Source organism: Conger conger, chromosome 12, assembly GCF_963514075.1.
Source record: "Conger conger chromosome 12, fConCon1.1, whole genome shotgun sequence".
Classification (NCBI taxonomy): Eukaryota; Metazoa; Chordata; class Actinopteri; order Anguilliformes; family Congridae; genus Conger; species Conger conger.
The window spans coordinates 16,234,390-16,256,503 of record NC_083771.1 but is presented as its reverse complement, the minus strand read 5'-3'; the positions used below and the strand labels follow the sequence as shown (position 1 = coordinate 16,256,503).

General features: G+C 46.1%; 2 protein-coding genes across 2 annotated transcripts; both read left to right on the top strand.

Annotated features, from left to right (window-relative positions):
- Positions 1 to 536: 536 nt before the first annotated feature.
- On the top strand, positions 537 to 1,642 carry LOC133142392 (growth arrest and DNA damage-inducible protein GADD45 gamma-like). Its single transcript, XM_061263581.1, has 3 exons — positions 537 to 640; positions 760 to 967; positions 1,080 to 1,642. The coding sequence occupies exons 1-3, from the start codon at positions 540 to 542 to the stop codon at positions 1,191 to 1,193; spliced, it is 423 nt and encodes a 140-aa protein (XP_061119565.1). The 5' UTR covers positions 537 to 539; the 3' UTR covers positions 1,194 to 1,642.
- A 2,263-nt stretch (positions 1,643 to 3,905) lies between these two features.
- On the top strand, positions 3,906 to 5,977 carry LOC133142396 (growth arrest and DNA damage-inducible protein GADD45 gamma-like). The gene is made up of 4 exons (XM_061263586.1): positions 3,906 to 4,029; positions 4,136 to 4,237; positions 4,786 to 4,993; positions 5,867 to 5,977. The coding sequence occupies exons 2-4, from the start codon at positions 4,137 to 4,139 to the stop codon at positions 5,975 to 5,977; spliced, it is 420 nt and encodes a 139-aa protein (XP_061119570.1). The 5' UTR covers positions 3,906 to 4,029; position 4,136.
- Positions 5,978 to 22,114: the final 16,137 nt, after the last annotated feature.

Below are 22,114 nucleotides of genomic sequence, written 5' to 3'. Positions count from 1 at the left end.
CACGAAGTTGGGCCATTGTCTAGCTCTGTCTTACACATGCAAAGCAGCAGCGCGTGTCTCTTTCACCACGCACTCCGGAATTATGAACTCATTTTGGAAAATGCACTTTTATGCTATTAACTTATTGTAAATGAAAAAATACACTAAATTACACAAACCCACGCTATCCATGTTTAATTAAAGAATGAAACGACTATAACCCATTGTATATAGCAGCTAGGCCTACATGCTACATTGTAATGTAGCCTACTGGCCTGCGGGTGCAATGCTGGACCAGTGATAAATAAATCACGAGACAGCCTAGACAGTCTGGGTGCAAATAGTTTTCATCGCCATTGTTGTAATTTCTTCTGAAGTTTTACTCGGACACGCGTCTGTTATGAGCTGCCTCGCGTATTGTGTTCCCCTGACCAATCACAGTGGAGACTGCCGGCTGCAGGCTACAAATAGGCCGATCCTGCTTGAGCTGGACTGAGGATTTTCAAGAAAAAGTACCGACATTCGTATTCGCTTGAAACAACACTAGGCAACTTAACACGATGCAGAACGCAGGCAAAGTTTTAAAGAGGGCTCTCTGGACCGCCCATGCAGAAGACCGTCTTGTCACCGGCGTCTACGAATCTGCAAAAATAATGAACGCGTAAGTAGGCATTTGTGTATAGGGCCAATAGCCTATAGGCTATCAGAGTCTTACATTTTTACCAATCTGAACCTCAAAGGTGACAAATGTGAGAAACTAAACAATGTCTTATTTTACAGAGACCCTGACAGCGTGGCTTTCTGCGTGCTGGCGACCGATGAGGAGTTTGAGTGCGACATCGCCCTGCAGATCCACTTCACCCTGATCCAGGCGTTCTGCTTCGATAACGACATCAGCATCGCCAGAGTGAACGACATGCAGCGGCTCTCTAACATTGTGGGCGACAAGTCCGTGGAACTCGAGGATGCGCACTGCGTTCTTATCACGGTATGCATTGTGCCAGAGTAAAATCGTCCTGAAATGACCGCGTAATACATCAATTGTGCTTCTTCATGTTTTACAATGTCACTCATGTTATTTATTTCTTGTTTTGCAGCAGAATCCTGTAGAAGGTTCGTGGCAGGACCCTGCTCTGGAGAAACTGCTCCTGTTCTGTGAGGAAAGTCGCAGTCTGAACGAGTGGGTGCCGGAGATCACTCTCCCCGGGCGCTGAACCATGACTCTCTCTACTGAGATTCTGTACGCCTGAAGGAGTATACGTCCTACGAAACATGGACGGAAGAAACTCCAGACATCCCTGGATGTTCCTGATCGAGGATCTCGTCCCAGGAAGCGCGGTGGCAGCAGCGAGGATTCCCCTGCAGTCACCCGGTGGTCGGCTTGTGCCAGGATGACCCATCCTTTGTGCGGATGCGGTTTGGCGCGAAGGAGACGAACTTTTCTCTGGCGCTCCGAGGGGAAATGTTGCGCTGAAGAATGTCGTTTTAGGAGGCATGTACGCCTTGCCGAGGACACACTGAGCCGATGAGCTTTTCTCTCTCAAGGAGACGTGACACACCGTTCTTCTGTTTTGACAAGACTGTCATGAAGCATTAGCACGGCTGGGGAGAAGCATGCGCCAGTTTCAAGTCCACTGACTTATGCGGACAAGTGTCCCATATCCCCGGCGTCTTTGAGCTGATTTAGGAAACTCAGCAAATAAAAAACGTGTCTCATCTTTTAGTCTATACGTATATAATACTCATGTTACCGAATAAACATGTTATCTTTATATTTGTGTCAAGCCTCATTCATTCGGGGATGCTAACATCGTCTCAAATGCAAAAGTATACAACATGCCCTTTTAAAGCAACATAAAGACTTTAAATTATGACAATTAACGTCCTAAAGTTTAATTATTTTACCCAACATCATTTTGGGGGTATTCCGAAAAACAGTGGAGGGTTTCGCACATTTAATTATAGGCTAGAAAAACAAACAACAATTATCCAGAATCGCGCAGTTAGCCTGTAAAATATTCCAATAAGCAGCAGGTGGCGGTGCAATCTGCAGATCAAAGGTAGAAGGAGAGAAACGATTTAGATCAGAAGCACCGTACATTATTGCAAGGGCGAGAAAGATGAACTTTTAACACTAGCTGTTAACAGATGCATTCAAGCAAATGTTTTTATTTTATTTTTCACAAACATGGTTTTGCTGTATATTACAATATAGGTCTAGAGATCCTATTGACTCTCATAATTTATCCATAATCTCACTATCTGCGTGGGAATCCCTCCCCTGGTCACATCATAAATATCAAGATATTATTTATATGACGGAGGAATTGATTATTTAAAGAGGTAGCCTAATCGGTGACACATCTTGTAACCATGACAGTAGGCCTATGCTCGATTTGCATTTGCTGTGTGTACCGACTAGCAGTTCCATTATATTCCATCCATCCATCCATCCATTATCTGAACCCGCTTATCCTGAACAGGGTCGCAGGGGGGCTGGAGCCCATCCCAGCATACATCGGGCGAAAGGCAGGAATACACCCTGGACAGGTCGCCAGTCCATCACAGGGCACACACACCATTCACTCACACACTCATACCTACGGCCAATTTAGACTCTCCAATCAGCCTAACATGCATGTCTTTGGACTGTGGGAGGAAACCGGAGTACCCGGAGGAAACCCACGCAGACACGGGGAGAACATGCAAACTCCGCACAGAGAGGCCCCGGCCGACGGGGATTCGAACCCAGGACCTCCTTGCTGTGAGGCAGTTCCATTATATTACAATACAATATACCGTTAATGTAATGTAATGTAATATAAAAAAATGCGGAACAAATTTCAAAGGGCTATAACATGCAATACTAATGTAAAAGGTGTAAATGGGGATGTTCGTTTGCATGTACGATTCGTTGTGAGACTGGTCTGTATGAGTATTAAAGTGCAGGTAGGCTAAATGTACGTTTTAAAATGTTTACCTTTTCAGCTTCTCGCGTTAAAGGCAACCATAGAAGACAGCTGGGACAGAAACGTGTATTCAAAAGTAAACGGTTTTCAACAAACCGTTTTAGGTCCGACAATTAATTTAAACAACAGCCTAATTTAAGTGCATTGGTCGAGGTAACACAGTTTCCTCTGGACATGGTTCTTCACACATGTATCCAGAAATACATTTCCCCAAAGAAAGGACAAAGATGAGACAAGCTGGCCAAATATCCGAGAAAAAGCGATATTTAGTAAGTAGGACAGACAAACTTGATTAATTGAAGACTGCGTCGGCGAGAAGGCGGGCAGAAAACAGCTACTCTATTAGACGCCACCAGCAAAATGATCACCGCAGTGTTCCAGGTCAGTGCGACACGTTAGAATTTGGCAACTGGCGGGCCAAACCATTTATGCAAAACTTAACCCATGCTGTTGTCCTAGTTATTCTGCAGAACACGTAGTTACTATAGGCCCACATATAAACCCGTATAACGAAACAACACAAAATTCGGCGTGGTAAATAAATATAAAAATGTTACACCACTAACATTAGAACAATAAATAGAGACAGTGAACCGATTTAATTGTATACTTTCTACATAGTTATTTTAAGTTGCCAAATTTCAAGTCAAGCAATGCCGCTTTTTATAAATGCTGACCAAGATTAAGTAAGTAAGTTTGCTAATTTGCAAACAAACTTCTCTGTCGTCTTTGTAAAATAAATTGAAAGCCAAGAACAGATTTGTTCCGTAACAACCACGAAAGGAGCACGTAATCCCGCCCAACAAGGGCAAAACACGAGCCTCAGACTCCCTGCTCATATTTGCATAACTCCTCTGACCAGAGCCAATCACAGAGAAGTAAACGGAGAGGAAGCTGCCCACTACTGATAAATCCAACGTCTGGCTATAAATACAGTAAAAAACGCAGTTTCTGTATAAATAAGCGGTCTCCTTGCCCTCAACAGAACAGACAGTCCAATACTGCACATCACCTGAGCCTGGACAACTAGCGCTTCTGCGGAAATTCTTGGCCAAGAAAACACAATTTAAGCCAGAAAAAGGTACATCTGGTGCCAGTTAAATAGATGTGGGACTTGCTGTGGTATCTAGGACTTTGGATAAAGTTATGATGTATGAATATAATTTGTCTTCCTTTTTTTTTTACAGAATGCCTTGCACTGGACACACACTGCAAGACCTGCTGGTCTCAGCAAGGAACCACGACTGTCTGACAGTTGGAGTATACGAGTCTGCGAAAGTAATGAATGGGTGAGCATCTTTCTGGTGTCTGCTCTCGGTGCAGCTTTTTTGCCCTCAACAGCACCCTGAGGGCAGACGGCCGTGTTCTGCTTGATGATTCTACCGAAGAGAAGCTGCCTGGGATAACCTGGGAGTTGCTCCAGTGGACCCATTTCAGTTTTAGCGTGTCTTTCCCCAAACCCCCCTGGACCGAGTTGAAATGTAATTTGTTGTTGTATAATTTTTTTTTTAAGTGAGTAAAACAAATAGAAAAAAAGGAACAGGTGAGCCTGGAACCCTGCTTTCCTGCATGACTGACAAGCACAGTATCCACATCAGCTGGGATGCAGAGCTGCCTTTTTGGTATACAAAGCTGCTCTCTTTTGAAACGATTAGCAAACATGCAGGCGGGAGATTACCATTCGGGTAAGACCGTCTGCCCCAGGGTGCTGTTGATGGCATAATATATCTTATTGGATTCTTCTGGATCAGAAACAGGAGGTGCAGAGCGTTTATGTCACTGCTGGTCTCCGCTCTTCGCTTCGCAAAGTCACTAAGACGCTGTTATTCCCCCTCAGAGACCCTGACAGTGTGGCTTTCTGCGTGCTGGCGACCGACGAGGAGTTTGAGTGGGACATCGCCCTGCAGATCCACTTCACCCTGATCCAGGCGTTCTGCTTCGACAACGACATCAGCATCGTCAGAGTGAACGACATGCAGCGGCTCTCTAACATTGTGGGCGACAAGTCCGTGGAACTCGAGGATGCCCACTGCGTTCTTATCACGGTATACATCACGCCGAGTAAAATCGTCCTGAAATGACTGCTTAGAAGATATGTCAAAGTGTACTTAATCAGGCCTCAAATACGTAATTGTTTTGGATTCAAATACTATTCTGTGCTGTGATTTATCTTGCCTGGTGCAATTGAGCGTACCAAGAGGACCAGAAGGTGGGGTTTGCACTTTCTGAGAATACTTTACAGGTCCCAATTACAGGTTCATTACACCAGACAAGGTCGGTAAAGCATAGAAAAGTATTTGAATCCAAAGCAGTTCATTTTTACTTTATTACTTCATTACACCTACATATTCATGCGATTATGTGATTATCTAATCAGCCAATTTGTGTGGCAGCAGTGCAATGCATACAATCATGTAGATATGAGTCAGGAGCTTCAGTTAACGTTCACATCAACCATCAGAATGGGGAAGAAATGTGATCTAAGTGGCTTTGACTGTGAATTGATTGTTGGTGGCAGACAGGGTGGTTTGAATATCTCAGAAACTGCCGATCTCCTGGGATTTTCACACACACTCGTCTCTAGAGTTTGCAAAGAATCGTGCAAAAAAACAACAAAAAAAATACAGTGAGCAGCAGTTCTGCAGACAGAAATGCCTTCTTAATGACAGAGGTCAGAGGAGAATGGCCAGACTGCTCAAAGCTGACAGGAAGGTGACAGTAATGCAACTAACCACACATTACAACAGCGGTATGCAGAAGAGCATCTCTGAACACACAACGCATCATAACTCTAAGTGGATAGGCTACAGCAGCAGAAGTCTAAAAAATCACTAATAAAGTGCTCGGTGAGTGCAAACGGTGCTTTTACGTGTTATCGTCAGTGTTTCTAAAGTGTGTTTTGTCTTGTTTAGCAGCAGAGCCCCGCTGAAGGCTCGTGGCAGCCGGCTCTGGAGGAGCTGCACCTGTTCTGCGCAGAGAGACGCAGCCTGAGCGAGTGGCTGCCGGCCGTTTCCCTGCCCAAACGCTGAACTCGTCCTTGCCTTGTGCTCCTGAGACAGACCAGAGCCGCCACACCCGCTGGGACTCCTGGGAATCACCCAGCGTCCACCTCTGGATTACCCTTACGGAGAGAGCGCTGGCCCGATGCGCCGGACGCAAGGAGGACTCACCCCAGGATCCGCCGAAGACTGGGGGGGAGGGCGGGGGGCAAACGGGGCCACCCCCCATGACCTGGAAGTGGTTCGACCTGCCGGAACATCGGCGGTGAACCCAGAGAGGTTCCAGTGGAGCGAGGGAGAAAGGGAGGGGGTTAAAGGACAATTTTACAAAACAAGACGACGCAAAACCGTGGTGCCGAGATGGGTTCTTCTGGACGGACTTTCAAGATTTATCTGCAATTGATGGAAGGACATGTCTAATGCGTCAAAGGACCAAGGAATACACGTGTGACTACGAAGCCGAATCCAGAAACAGTGAAGTTATATGAGAATACAGCAGCTGAGGAAGGAGAAAGGGCAGGATGGCTCGGAGGCTGTAGAGTGTCTTATTGTGCCTCATATGCTTTTGTAATAAATGCCTGGAAAGCTACCTTGACTGTGTCGTATGTCATGCTATAAAGTAACATCACACACTTGTTACGCACTGAACCAGGTGATACAAGGTTTGGTTAAAAAGGCTACCGCTTCTGATGTAGCCAGCAAGATTTGGCAGTGACATAATGACCTGCCACTAAGTACAAGCCTCATCCCTCACCACATCATCAGAGATAGACCACCACCACTCGTTTGCTAAGAACTGACTTTTAACGTTCATTTAACATTCATGTAGCTATTTCTTAAACAGGTAATCACTATCCCCTCACTGAAAGAATGAAATGCTTGTCTTGCATGCACTCAGTTATGACAGCGCTCATTAATATATACTCAGGGAGCACTGTATTAGGTATTTATTCCACTTATTTTTTAGACTTATTAATGGAGTAACATGGTGGTTGGTCACGAAATGACGAAAGTTTTAAATATGTCCGTAAGTGTTTTAAATTTATCGTCCTATTTTCAACCAGTTGAGAATGTTCACGAGGACAACCACTCCTTTATACCCACAGTTATATTTGTATAACTTAACGTGGCTAGCTTGCGACCAAAAATGATAATTGGATAAGTCTTCGTCCTTACCTTAGTGATCGATAGTTGGTATACTAAGTTAGGTAACTTGTGAAAATTATCCCAAGATGAGGGCGTAGCATGGAGGTAGCTATGGTAACAAACAACGTGGGAGCACGGTCTGTCAATCATCGCTAATTGACTATGCTCAGACAGTTTGGGTGAACTTTTATAGTGGGAAATTTAGGCTTAGAAAAATATGTTTTACAAAACATTTAAATGACTCAATAAAAAAATAAAAAAATGCTCATTTGTTTTGTTGTCGCCTGAAGACAACAAAGACAACAAAGGTTATTTGCATTACTGTCACCTTCCTGTCAGCTTTGACCAGTCTGGCCATTCTCCTCTGACGTCTCTCATTAACAAGGCATTCCTTTCTGCAGAACTGCTGCTTACTGGATGTTTTTAGCATTCTCTGCAAAATAGAGACTGTGAGATCAGCAGTTTCTTTGATTCTGTCTGGCACGAACAATCATTTCACGGTCAAAATAACTTAGATCACATTTCTTTCCCATTCTGACATTTGGTCTATAAAACAGCTGAACCACGTCTGCATGCTTTTATGCATTTAGTTGCTGCCACATGATTGGCTGATTAAATATTTGCATTAACAAGCTACAGGTGTACAAGTCTACCTAATAAAGTGGTCAGTAAAGTGGTGTGTAATCTCTCCTCGACCTCCACCATTAGCAAAGCACAGAAAGGCAGCAGCCATTTTGGACCAGAAGACCTACCACACGTCAGATCAGGAGAAACAATAGAAATATGAGATTATTAAATAGCCATAGGGAGTGGGGTTGGGATTTTTTCAGGTACCCTCTACTCTGAATAATAAGTGCCATCGGAATTTGAGCCATCAGGCGTGAAGGATTTAACGCACAACACAGTCTCCATCCTGCAGTGGGATATGGGTTTCCATCCATCCATCCATTATCTGAACCCGCTTATCTTGAACAGGGTCGCAGGGGGGCTGGAGCCTATCCCAGCATACATTGGGCAAAAGGCAGGAATACACCCTGGACAGGTCGCCAGTCCATCACAGGGCACACACACCATTCACACACACACCATTCACTCACACACTCATACCCTCATACCCACATACCCACATACCCACGGGCAATTTAGACTATTCAACCTGACATGCATGTCTTTGGACTGTGGGAGGAAACCGGAGTACCCGGAGGAAACCCATGCAAACTCCGCACAGAGAGGCCCCGGCCGACGGGGATTCGAACCCAGGACCTCCTTGCTGTGAGGCGGTAGTGCTACCCACTGCACCATCCATGCCGCTGGGATATGGGTTTATCTTTTCTTTTTTCTTTGGTTCAGAGAGACACCTAATAGCCCAAAAGCATCACTTCAAACAACAAATTTGTTCAGCCAGTCAGCAAGATGATGAACTGTTGCACGTGCACAACACACACACACGCACATACACACATGCATGCATATACACACAAAAACACACACACATATTAACACACACAACCACTCACAGATACAGAGTCAGATACACAAACAGTCACTTAAACACCCAGTCAGAGAATGAGCCAATCACACAGATTCAACTAAACATCTGGCACCTCTCAGCTGTGTCACTACCCTGTGTGCACACAGACATACTGAGAAAGCACACGTGTTTACAGCCACACACCTGCTGTTTCAAACGGATGAACCAGAGTGCAGCTTACACGCACTCACACAGTAAATATGCTGGGTGCCGTGGTGAACTATACAGTAATTATACTAATGCACTGCATATTCACCAGCTTTGCACCGTGCACATCTATAAAGTCTTTCTTTACACCACTACAAACCAGTAAAAACCAGTAATACCCTATTATTAGCAGCTACAGATACACTTTACCCACAACTCCCCAGGGTAGCAGCGTCAGGCTTGGAGGGCTGTGATTGAATAGGAAACTGAGCAGTGTGAGAAGGTAAAAGAAAAACATCCAGGACAACACAAACATACCCAGGTGTGTAATGCTGTGGCTGCCCAGTGTGCAGATTTAAAGGGCAGATACAGGCTCCAGTGTGCGCAGGGCTAAGGGGTTGTTTTCTCTCCCGAGCCGTGGCAGAGTTTAAGGCTGGCGTCAGCGGCAAGCAGAGTTGACATGGCAACATGGCAACATGGCCCTCCCCTGCAGCTGGGGGGATGAGACGCATGAATGGCGGTGGCAGGAAACAGCCAATCAAGAAGGATGAAAACAGCCTGTAGGTGACGACCACTAACAGCGCAGTTTACACTGGCGTGGACATGTATGACCCGGGGTTACCCTGTTGTCACTTACATGTAACCTCTCCAGCAAAGAACTGCACACTGCCCAACCTCTCAGCCAATAACACACACTGCCCAACCTCTCAGCCAATAACAGACTGCCCAACCTCTCAGCCAATAACACACATTGCCCAACCTCTCAGCCAATAACACACTGCCCAACCTCTCAGCCAATAACACACATTGCCCAACCTCTCAGCTAATAACTGCATAACCTTTCAGCCAATAACACACATTGCCCAGCCTCTCAGCCAATAACTGCACAATGCATTTTTATTGAATTCCATCTTCTGGCAGATGAAATACAGTGCAGTCCATAAGTATTTAGACAAACAGTTTGTTTCTGTAAGCCTCTTGTTTGGCCCGTGTCTCTGACTGTTTTTTTCTTGTTATTTCTCTGCCTCATAAGAGCTCCCATGACTTTCATTGGCACAACTCTGGCCAATCAAAAGCCTAGAACCAAGACTAGATACTGAAAGCATTATTATACCTGCATGAAGGAAGTGATTGAATACATCTGACTAATCAGAAACAGCTGAGAGGCCAACTGTCAAATTACTTTTGGTCCCCGAAAATGGGGAGAGGGTTGTTAAGTATAAAAACTGATACAATTCCTACAAAGATCACCAATGTTTGGGGACATTCTGCACTTTGATCTCATATTCATTGTTTCATCAATCCAATGTGCTATAGAACTGAACAAAAACCCCCCAGAAATTGTAGCACTGTCCAAATTTTTACGGACTGCACCGCAAGTCACCTGAGTAGGGGACAGGTTTGACTCAAACAAAGCCCACACAACCAAAACATGTTTATCTCACCAGCACAGAAATAATGAGTGAGGGAAAAAAATCATCACATGCACACACATACACATACGCATACGTGTGCACGCACATACACACAAAATGTGCTACATAGAAACAGAAACCATATTACTAAATGAACTAGACATGCTTTCTGCCTCTTCACTGAAAACTACAGAAAATGTTTTATGTTTTTCTGGACATTCACCTGAATGTTTCATGGATATGCTCACGAGCATTTGTACTGGGTGTTTAGATTTTTTTCAGGGGGGCTGGAGTGTGTTTTTTGTGCTGTTATTTAAACTCTGTTGTTGTGAGAAAGGGGCGGGATTTCCGGCCAGGGGCTTGACCTGCCTCTGCGACAGGCTCAAATGCAAACGGTTGCTGGGGGCAACAGCACTGTGATTGGTCAGGGGGACTGTTGCGCAATGAAATGGGTGTTTATATGTGTTCCAGGCATTGTTATTGCTGCAGTTGGAGGTAGATTATGTCATCACTGTGCTTCAGAAACACCTTCACCCTAGACTGTGTGTGTGTGGGGTGTCGAGGAGTATAAATCAAGCAACTGTGACCAACTGTCTGCCCGACAACTTAATGCAACTGGCTGGGGGGGGACTATAATGGTCATTATATTGGCCACATTGGTGGTGGGGACTCACAAGGAAGGCCTTTTGGTTGGTCAGAAGGGAGTAGGCTGTCAGGGGTTTAGAACAATGAACCCAGTCACAGAAATCCAGCAAGCAGAAGTTCTCTCAGAGTCTTTAGGTAAAGTGGACAAGAACAAAATCCTAAAGCGAAAGTCGAAAAGCCAAAACGGGTCGGAAAACTGCGGTTCAAAACAAGACAGATGGGTCGGAGACAAAACAGGTCGTAACAGAAATCAATCAGGTATAAACGCTAGAAGGTAAGGACGAAACACAACAATCTGGCGACTAACTGAATAAACAGAGGGGTTTATATAAAACAGATAACAAGAAGGAATGGCAATCAGGTGTGGGAAACAATCAGGAAGTGAAAATGCAGGTGAAACGAATAAGAATGAATGAATGAACTGAGGGTGACTACTGTGTGCACAGAGGGTACTAAGATATGGAAGTGATACGCACAAAGACAAAAGACTAAACAGTGAAAACACGAATCCTGACATAGGTGGGTTCACAGCCATGTTCAGCACAATCATATTGTCAGAGTGGTTTGGGTAAAGAGCAGCACTGTGCTAGTGTGTGAGTGTGTGTGTGTGAGTGAGTGTGTGTGTGTGAGTGTGTGTGTGCGTGAGTGTGTGTGAGTGTGTGAGTGTGTGTGAGTGTGAGTGTGTGTGTGTGAGTGTGTGTGAGTGTGTGTGTGTGTGTGAGTGTGTGTGAGTGTATGTGAGTGTGAGTGTGTGTGTGTGAGTGTGTGTGTGTGAGTGAGTGTGTGTGTGTGAGTGTGTGAGTGTGTGTGTGCGTGAGTGTGTGTGAGTGTGTGAGTGTGTGTGAGTGTGTGTGTGTGTGTTCTGAGGCACATGCGGCTCCCTGCTGTAGACCAGCTCTGGCCCCCTGGCCTCTGCCCCATTGTCCTGTGAATAGAGCTTTAGTGTGGGTGGGGGAGGAGGAGGAGGAGGGAGAGGGGGGGTGCAGCAGCTGGTGTCAGCAGCAGCTGTGAGGCCTCAGGACGGAGGGGAGGGGCACTGTGCAACATTGGCGCTGGAGCTGCAGACATCAGGCACGTGTGTCAACCAACCCCACCACCCGACACAACCGCACCAACCGAATCCCAACCCCACCACCCAACACTCCCCCTGCGACTGAACCCCAACCCTCCCCACCCGACACTCTCACACCAACCCAACCCCTACCCCACCACCCAACACTCCCGCACCAACTGAACCCCAACCCCACCCCTGTCACTCCCCCCCAACCCCAACCCCTCTACCCGACACTCCCCCCACAACCCAACCTCAACCCCCCTACACAACACTCCCCCTGCAACCAAACCCAAATCCACCACCCAACACTTCCTCACCAACCCAACCCCACCCCACCCCCCAACACTCCCACACCAACCAAACCCCAACCCCTCTACCCGACACTACCCCCCCCCCCACGACCGATATGTGTGTGCATGTGAAAGTGTGTGTGTGCACATGTGTGTGTGCTTGTGTGTGTAATAACATCTGTATGTATGTTTTTTTGGGAGGGTGCTGGGTAAAATGAGGGCTGTCCTGCGGTTGAAAGGTTCAAGGGGAGGAGAGTCTGCAGAGACTTTCACTCAAAGGAACAACAACCACAAATCAATCAGAGCACAAAGGTCCCGAGGCTGCCATATGGACACTGCCATTGCTGCAAAGCCTACACTTTCAGACCTATGTCTGCCACTGACCAGAGTAAACCCTCTCTCTTCACATGAACAAGGTGAATAATATTCTGTGTTCTGTCCTCAAAGGAACCCAGTCGCAGACTCAGAGGCTCTAACAGGAGTGGAGACACACGCACATATGGGTTGGATGAACGCTGACTAACGAGCCCAGTCTAATTAACCGTTGCTCCTCAAACAGTTAATTACAGTTGCTATTTTTTGTTTTTCTGGTGGCTGTTGCAGGCTAATGGAGTAACTGTGATAGGGGAAAGGCAGGGGTTGAAAAAGGTAATAATATGATTGTGCTTTAGCACTTCCAAACAATACCCTGAATGGTTCCTAATATTTATAATTACTCTAAATATTAAACCTGCAAGCAGGGTTGAGAGGGCCAAGCAGGGCAGGCCATGGTAACTTCATCGGATCATGTCAATAGTGTGGCTGTAAGCACCGATAGCAAGTTTTACGTCAATTAACAAAAGATTGGGTGTAACTGAGATATGAGCATGCAAAAATGCATCAGAGACGTTTTTGAGGGTTGGTCTGAAGATGATCTGTGCCAAGTGTAGGGGTCCTCGCACGGGACTCCAAATTATGTAGGGTCCTCGCACGGGCCGCCAAATAACGCAGGGATTTTACTCTCTACGAAACCGGGGCGCCAGTTAAACGTCGTGTAGCAGTATAACTGCAAAAAGTAATCAGTCTCATAAAATTACTATTATCAGAAATATCTAACCACAAATTTAGTATTTTAATTAATAATTAAAATAACCAATATTAATGATTAAACATACCGATAACCTGAAGGTTGGAAGTCTGCTTTAACTCGGCTCTCATGTCTATGCGATTCCAAAACGGACACCGGGGTTTAATAAAATATATTTATTAAACAAACATACAAACACATAACAGATAAACTAACGGGAAGTTAGTAAGGAAATTTAGTAGGTTAAGTTAGGGCGTTTATGTGTGTGTGTGGGCGCGCGCGAGCGCGCGTGTCGCTTGAACAACGGCGATTCAATTCACGTACATATATATGTAGCTAACCAAACACATTACAATGGTTGGATGGTAAATATTGAAACACAGATTCACAAAAACAGTTAAGACTAAACTAAACACTGGCTATGCCTGAATGTTTGTTCTCTTACTGAGTCCATACGCATTGGATCCAAAAGACGTGCTGTCCTTGTAGGAGCCGCGATGGTGCTGTGAATGTGTGTCCTGGAGAGATGCGCAGGCTGGGGCGTCTTAGCCGCGCGTTGTTGTCTGGTCCACTCGGTTGATGGAAGGATGTTCGCTTGTCCTTTTTCCGGGTGGAAAAGTTTGTTGCTGTTGTTCGATGGTGAGCTTTGCAGGAGTAAACTGATGTAGCGTTACGCATACACCAGTTTCCACTCGCTATAGGCCACGAAGTTACCGCGAGGTAACTGGGTGTGTCCGTAGGCCTGGTAGTGCGCTGTGCAGCATTCAGCCTCTGTCCGAGTCTCGGAGCAGATGAGCTGAACCGAATGGCCAAAAAGGGTGCGTCGAAGAGAAGAAGCAGAAGAGACAGAAGAGAGATCCCAAGAACGTGTCTTGCTCTTATACGGGACCGTTTATTGCTCCCGCCATTACGGGATTGGCTGAACCAAGTTAGACGTCATTCGTGGTGGACGTCGCAGAATTTTCCTGTGGGAATGTGGAAGTTGTAGTCCCTACACAAGTTTGGTAAATATTGGACAAAATATGTTAGTGTTTAAAAGTTTTTATTGATCAAGTCCAATATGGCAGCCATGTCAATTTAGTGGAGATAACATCCATCCATCCATCCATTATCTTAACCCGCTTATCCTGAACAGGGTTGCAGGGGGGCTGCAGCCTATCCCAGCATACATTGGGCGAAAGGCAAGAATACACCCTGGACAGGTCGCCAGTCCATTGCATAGTTGAGATAACAGGTTGTCCTTATTTACCAAGACATCAGCATACATAAGAATCATTTTGGCTTATTGCAGTGCCTCCTAGTCTTCATTATGAGTGGATACAGATGCTTATGGCTGTGTCCGGTTGGCTTAGAAACATAGGAGCCATGAGTCTCTGGACAAATCCTCATTTAAATTTGATGACAATATCACCGAAAATGAGCATTCTGCCTTGCTTTTTCTAGCTAGCCAGTTGTATGCTGAGCAGAAGTTATACTGTAGCTGCTTTCGCATACAGAGGGGCATTGTCTATGCAATGTTAATGCATTATTGGAACTGTTCAGCAGGGTTGTGACCAAGTTACTGTTATGCCAGTCATAAGTAAGTCTCAAGTGTTAACCTTCGAGTCTGAAGTCAAGTCCCAAGTCACCAAGCTCAGGTCAAGTTACAAGTCCCTAATTTCAGGTGTCAAATTCTCATGTCCTCCGAGGAATCGCCACCTTAACGTGGTGGAGGGGTTTGTGTGTCCCGGTGATCCTGGGAGCTAGGTTGTCGGGGGCACTGTTAGCCCCCAGTAGGGTCTCCCAAGGCAAATTGGTCCCGGGGGAGGGGCCAGACTAAGAGCGATTCAAAGACTCCCATGATACGACCACACAATGACCCAGTTACCTCGCCCGGAAAAGGGAAACCGGGACCCCCTGCTGGAGCCAGACCCGGGAGGGGAGCTCGTCGGCGAGCGTCTGGTGGCCGGGCCTTATCCCATGGGGCCTGGCCGGGCACAGCCCGAACTGATCATGTGGGGCCGCCGCTCTGTGGGCTCACCACCTGCAGGGGTCGGCATCGGAGTCGGGTGCTTTGTCCAACGGGCAGTAGGCAAAGGCGGGGATCCGGGCGTGCTGATCCTCGGCGTCGCAGACTGGTTCTGGGGACGTGGAACGTCACCTCTCTGGTGGGGAAGGAACCGGAGCTAGTGCGGGAGGCGGAGCGGTACCAACTAGATATAGTTGGGCTCACCTCCACGCACAGTACTGGTTCCGGAACCAAACTCCTGGAGAGGGGCTGGACTCTGTTCTTTTCTGGAGTTGCTCAAGGTGAGAGGCGCCGGGCGGGTGTGGGGATACTCACAAGCCACCCGCTGAGCGCCACTGTGTTGAAGTTCCACCCGGGGAACGAGAGGGTCGCCTCTCTGCGACTACGTGTCACTGGGGGGAAAGCTCTGACTGTCATTTGTGCTTATGCACCAAACGGCAGTTCAGAGTATCCGGCCTTCTTGGAGTCACTGGGCGGCATCCTGGAAAGGGTGCCACCCGGAGACTCCATAGTTCTGCTGGGCGACTTCAACGCTCACATGGGCAATGACCGGCAAACCTGGAGGGGGGTGATTGGGAGGAATGGCCTGCCTGATCTGAACCCAAGCGGTGTTTTGTTATTGGACTTCTGTGCTGGTCATGGATTGTCGATAACAAACACCATGTTCGAGCATAGGGGAGCTCATAAGTGTACTTGGTACCAGAGCACCTTAGGCCAAAGATCGATGATCGACTTTGTGGTCGTATCATCAGACCTGCGGCCATATGTCTTGGACACTCGGGTGAAGAGAGGAGCAGAGCTGTCAACTGATCACCACCTGGTGGTGAGTTGGATCAAGTGGCTGGGGAGGCTGCCGGACAGACTCGTGTAGTGTAGTGAGGGTGAACTGGGAACCCCTGTTCGCAAGGTCTTCAACTACCACCTCCGGAGGAACTTCTCACGTATCCCGGGGGAGGTTGGGGACATGGAGTCCGAGTGGGCCATGTTCAAAGCCTCCATTGCAGAGGAGGCAAGCAGGAGCTGTGGCCAGAAGGTCATCAGTGCCTGTCGGGGCGGCAACCCAAGAACCCAAGAAAGAAGGAGGCCTTTTGGGCTGGCCCGGGGGTCCCCTGAAGCAGCAGACAGGTACCGGGTGGCCAGAAGGGCTGCGGCTTTGGCAGTCGCTGAAGCAAAAACCCGGGTATGGGAGGAGTTTGGGGAGGCTTTGGAGAAGGACTTTCGGTTGGCCTCGAGGAAGTTCTGGAAAACCATCCGACGACTCAGAAAGGGAAAGCAGGGCTTGTCTCAGGCTGTTTTCAGCAGGGGAGGATGTTAGGAAGCCTTACCAGAGTGGCAAGAAGTTTGGTAGGAGTTTGGTAGGTGTTTTATTTACAAAAACAAGTGACACGGCTACATGTGCAACCAAAAATATATATATAAAACAAAAAAAAGGAATTAACAAGTAACTTGGCTTAACTGAACAAACTTCAAATCATAATAACAGAACTTAACAACGTCACATGTACCCAGCTACATACTGACGTCCCAACTCCCCAGCAGCTAAACAGCAACTCTTTAAATAGGCCTTCAATCAACCCCAAACCCAGACAATCTAGGGTATACCAATCCCGCAGGTGTCTCTCCTGAACACAGGTAAGTGATACAATTATTAACCATTCCTTGTCCTCATTTAGCCCGACCGAAACCGTTCACATGGCTTACTATATAACATATATCTGTAATCACATAAACAAATCACAATCAATATACATACATAACTTACTAAACATTTCCTACCCCCCCCTACTTGGTCTGGTCCCGTGACATCACTCATGATGTCACCTAGGATACAAATACAGGAAGTGTTTGGCTGCTTCCTCCTTTTGCCTCTGGACCACATGGTGAGTATGTTAGGATTGGAAACAAAGAAGACTGTAATTAACTTAATGCAAATAAGTGATGGAATTATGGCTAACAAACAATTCAAATGAATAAACAGTATGGCAATGATGATGGCAATGGGGACAAATGGTGTGTTCTCACCTACTTTGTCACAGAGGAGAACTGCTGACCCGGACTGGGGATATTGTCGGGTGGTGGAAAGAGCACTTTGAGGAGCTCCTGAACCCGAACAACACGTCCTCTGAGGCAGAGGCCGAAGACTCGGGGGAATCTGCACCTATATCCCTGGTGGAAGTTGCTGAGGTAGTCAAAAAGCTCCTCAGTGGCAAGTCGCCGGGTGTAGATGAAATTCGCCCTGAGATGCTGAAGGCTCTGGACATTGTTGGGCTGTCTTGGCTGACACGCCTCTTCAGTGTCGCATGGAGGTCGGGGACAGTACCTGTAGAGTGGCAGACCGGGGTGGTGGTCCCCATTTTCAAGAAGGGGGACCGGAGGGTGTGCTCCAATTATCGGGGTATCACACTCCTCAGCCTCCCTTGGAAAGCTTACTCTAGGGTGCTGGAAATGAGGCTCCGACCGACTGTCGAACCTCGGATTCAGGAGGAGCAATGTGGCTTCCGTCCTGGCTGTGGAACAGTGGACCAGCTCTTTACCTTGGCAGGGTTGCTGGCGGGGTCATGGGAGTTTGCCCATCCAGTCCACATGTGCTTTGTGGACTTGGAGAAGACTTTCGACCGTGTCCCCCGGGGAACCCTGTGGGGTGTACTGCGGGAGTATGGGGTACCGGGGCCGTTGTTACAAGCCATCCAGTCCCTGCATAACCAAAGTGAGAGCTGTGTCCGCATTCTCGGCACAAAGTCAAGCACGTTTCCTGTGGGTGCCCCTATTGAGGTGGTTCGGGCATCTGATCAGGATGCCTCCCGGGCGCCTCCCTTTGGAGGTTTTCCGGGCTCGTCCAACTGGGCGGAGACCCCGAGGGAGACCCAGAGCCCGCTGGAGAGATTATATATCTCTCCTGGCCAGGGAACGCCTCGGGATCCCCCAAGAGGAGCTAGAATGCGTTGCTGGGGAGAGGGATGCCTGGAATACCCGGCTTTGCCTACTGCCACCGCGACCCGACTCTGGATAAGGGGGTGATGATGGATGGATGGATGGATGGAAATTCTCATGTTTCAAACGTAGGGTATTTAATGTCAATTTGTGTCAATAATAGTACATAAATAAACTACACAGATACTGTTTGAAATAATTGTTCTTTTATTGTTTTACAATTTGAACAACAGTTGTATTTTTTTCAGAATATGTCTATACAGGAAGGAGCAGAGCTCGCTCTATTTTATGATGAGGCTGGGGTCCTTTAACATCGGTAGGAAACTCCTGCAGGCCAATGGTTAGCAGTGTCCTTTTCTATGCTGTGGTGTGCTGGGGAGGCAACATTAAGAAGAGAGACGCACATTTGCTGTGAAACTCAGACTCAAGAGTGGGCAAGGAATGGTACTGCCTGACCGATCAATCATGGAAGAACACATTTCTTAGCGAATGTAGCAAGCCCAGTTTTGTGAAACAGCCCATTGCACATGGCTATACCCAGAGCAGGGACATGTGCACTATGGAACCAGGCCAATGCCATGGCAACAGAACCAGGGCAGCGCCGTGGCGACAGAGACCTTTGTGACTCAGTTCTAGAACCCAGCTGCTTCCTCTAGTTTTCATGAACTGGATGTGAAATGTTTTTATTAAACAAATAGGCAAGAAACACATCATGCCAGACTGGCTAGCACTACCTGCTCTGCTAGCAGACCCTAATGAGAGACCCAGCACAGGGCACTGTCTGTCAGAGGTGAATACCCCACAACCCAGTCTGAATGACATTGCTGTTACCCACTGCCTGCTGACTCAGCGCATGTGAGGGTTACAGCTCCCCATTGGCTCTGCGGGTCTGTACGACTCCAGGGCGCAGGCTGCACACAAGATGGCACGGGAGGAGAAGAGGCATCACACCTTTTCACATGTGAGCCGATCCAGGGTGAGTTTGCACCCCACAAACTGGGCAGGTGCCTCTGCCAAAAACCCATAAAACATCTATTTTTTTTCTCCTTTTCGTTCATATACTCCGAGAAATAAAGGTATGACAAGTGCTTAAAAAGGTATAAATGCTTGTTGCTGTGGTACAACTGTATACCTAGCCAGCATATATATATATATATATATATATATATATATATATATATATATATATATATATATATATATATATATATATATAATTCATTTGTACCTTTTTTGCTGAGAAAACATACTCATTTATACCCAAATCAGAACTTTCAGGGTACACGTGATCCTTGAAGAACAGAAATGTACCTCCACTGTCACTTTATTTCTGAGAGTGTATGTGAACACAAAGGAGAAATGGGTTTCGGAACCCATAAAACACAGCTGAGTATAACGTTAGCTGCGTTTACAAGAGATTTGCGCTGCGCTTGCTTCTGCTGTAGTGTTATCTCGCTGAGACCCCCCCCACTCCATAACCCCCAGTATCTCACATCCACTGTTTATTACAGTTTCACCTCAATGCTATACTATGAATAAAAAATCTAAATGGAAACTACGACTAAATGATGTGTCCAACTGGACGGAAACTAACTTTGAGACACTTGTGGCAAAGGGCTCTACTGGCTTGCATATAATGAATGGATTATATAAAGATTGCAAACAATATGACCCCCACCACCCAAAATGATGGTCTAATCAGCTTTCAAGAGCCTTAACTGCAGGGAGAGCTGAATAATTTTAATGATGACTGTGAAGGTGCCCTCAAGTACTTGTTCAATTTAGTCTATTGGTGGACCTACAGTCCCCTCCAAAATTGGAACAGCAAGGCCAATTCCTTTGTTTTTGCAATACACTGAATACATTTCAGGTTGAGATAAAACAGTTCAGAATTTCAGCCTTTATTTCCTGGTATTTACACCTAGATTTGTTACTACTACTTAGAACATAGCACCTATCAGACCACCCAATTTTTAGGTGAGGAAATGTATTGGAATAGAGAGTATCTAAGAATATGAAAGTAAATAACACTTCATATTTGGTAGCATATCCCATGCATGCAATAACTGTATCAAGCCTGCGACCCATTGACATCACCAAACTGTTGCATTCTTCTTTTGTGATGCTTTTCTAGGCTTTTACTGCAGCTTCTTTCCGTTGTTGTTTGTTTCTGAGGGGTTTTCCCTTCAATCTCCTCTTCAGGAGGTGAAATGCAGGCTCAATTGGGTTAAGGTCCGGTGATTGACTTGGCCAGTCTAAAACCTTCCACTTTTTCTCCCTAATGAAGTCCTTTGTTGTGTTGGCAGTGTGTTTTGGGTCATTGCTACATTATTAAGTTCCTCCCAATTAGTTTGGATGCATTTCTCTGTAAGTTGGCAGACAGGATGTTTTTGTAGACTTCTGAATTCAATCTGCTGCTACCATCATGAGTCACTTGCAAGCCCAAGCTCCGCAGATGAGCTTGTATGTTTTGGATCCTTCTTTCTCCACACTTTGGCCTTTCCATCACTTAGGTTCATCTTGGTCTCATCAGTCCATAAAACTTTCCACAACTTTTTTTGCCTCATCTTTGTACTTCTTTGCAAATCTTGCCTTCTGAATCATACTTCTGATGAGTGGTTTGCATCTTGTTTGCAAGTTTTCTTCAAGCGGTTGATTGAGATACCTTCACCCCTGCCCTGTGGAGATTGTCACTGACAGATGTGTTGGGTTTTTTTTCACAGCTCTCACAATGTTTCTGTCATCAACTGCTGTTGTTTTCCTTGGTCGGTGTCTGTTGCTCAGGACACCAGCGGTTTCTTTCTTTTCCAGGACATTCCACATTTTTGTACAAGCTATCCCCAATGCCCTCTTTTCCAAGTTTCAAAATGGTTTTCTTTTCTCCCAAAGACAGCTCTCTGGTCTGCATGTTGGTTTATATTTTCCAACACAATTTCAGACTTCCCAAGGCCAAAACCAAAAGTAGACATTCAGAACTATTTATTGTTAAACCAGTCAATCAAACAGGACACATCTGGGCAACAAGAAACACCTGTCAGTCACATTTTCAAATACTTTCGCTCACCTGGGTGGTCTAATATAAAAAGTGATATGTTCTAAGTTGTTTAGCACACCTAGATAGAAATACCAGGAAATAAAAGCTAAATTGGATCTGTCATCTCATGTACATCTCTTGACCTAAAAAATAAATTGTCTTCAGTGTATAGCAAAAATAAAGGAATTTACCTTGCTGTTCCATTGCTTTTGGAGGGGACTGTATATCAAAACAGGAAATTATCTAATCTCTTTAATGCTTTGTCCCTTAGCAATTAAACTTAAGGTACAGCATGCATAAGGCATTAACATAGAACATTGAGGCCTGCTTGGACAGTCTCTTGCAATGGCACATTCAACAAAGATTCAAACAACATGGCTGCTGGAAGCCAAAGGTTACATTGGAACCCTTGTATCAACATGAAGTTAAGATCATTTCACAAGCAGATAAACATGATGTTTGAGCAGAATCCAATCCTGGTCTCACAGAAATTGTACCCTGTTGAAAAAACAGCTCAGGCTTTAAAACAGCTGGTAGGTGCTTGACCAGTTCAGACAAGCTCCCAGCTTGGCATGGTTTGACCGGCTCAAGCCATGCTTTGAAACAGCTGGTAGCTGGTTGATAGGTTTACAGCAGGGCAGTGAATACAGGTACACAGGGAGTGACACGTAATGGCTGAAAGCCGCAGGCAAACGGGACAAAACTTTCACATGCATTGGGCTCATGGCCACAATGCTTTACACTCTACGGTGCCACCTTCAGATAAGGGATGGCTTGCACATTTTTTACCATAACTCTGCCAATATTTGACCAAGATATATGTGGTGTCTATACATTCAGTCAATAGGGCTGAATAAGATTTACACAGTTACACATGTATTTTTTGCTAATGTATATGCT

What these genes read in the sequence shown, in the direction of transcription:
- LOC133142392 (XM_061263581.1), top strand. Translation starts at nt 540, where the DNA reads ATGCAGAACGCAGGCAAAGTTTTAAAGAGGGCTCTCTGGACCGCCCAT. An exon ending in TCTGCAAAAATAATGAACGC is followed by an intron (nt 641 to 759) that starts GTAAGTAGGCAT and finishes CTTATTTTACAG; the next exon opens with AGACCCTGACAGCGTGGCTT. An exon ending in CGCACTGCGTTCTTATCACG is followed by an intron (nt 968 to 1,079) that starts GTATGCATTGTG and finishes GTTTTGCAGCAG; the next exon opens with AATCCTGTAGAAGGTTCGTG.
- LOC133142396 (XM_061263586.1), top strand. Translation starts at nt 4,137, where the DNA reads ATGCCTTGCACTGGACACACACTGCAAGACCTGCTGGTCTCAGCAAGG. An exon ending in TCTGCGAAAGTAATGAATGG is followed by an intron (nt 4,238 to 4,785) that starts GTGAGCATCTTT and finishes ATTCCCCCTCAG; the next exon opens with AGACCCTGACAGTGTGGCTT. An exon ending in CCCACTGCGTTCTTATCACG is followed by an intron (nt 4,994 to 5,866) that starts GTATACATCACG and finishes GTTTAGCAGCAG; the next exon opens with AGCCCCGCTGAAGGCTCGTG.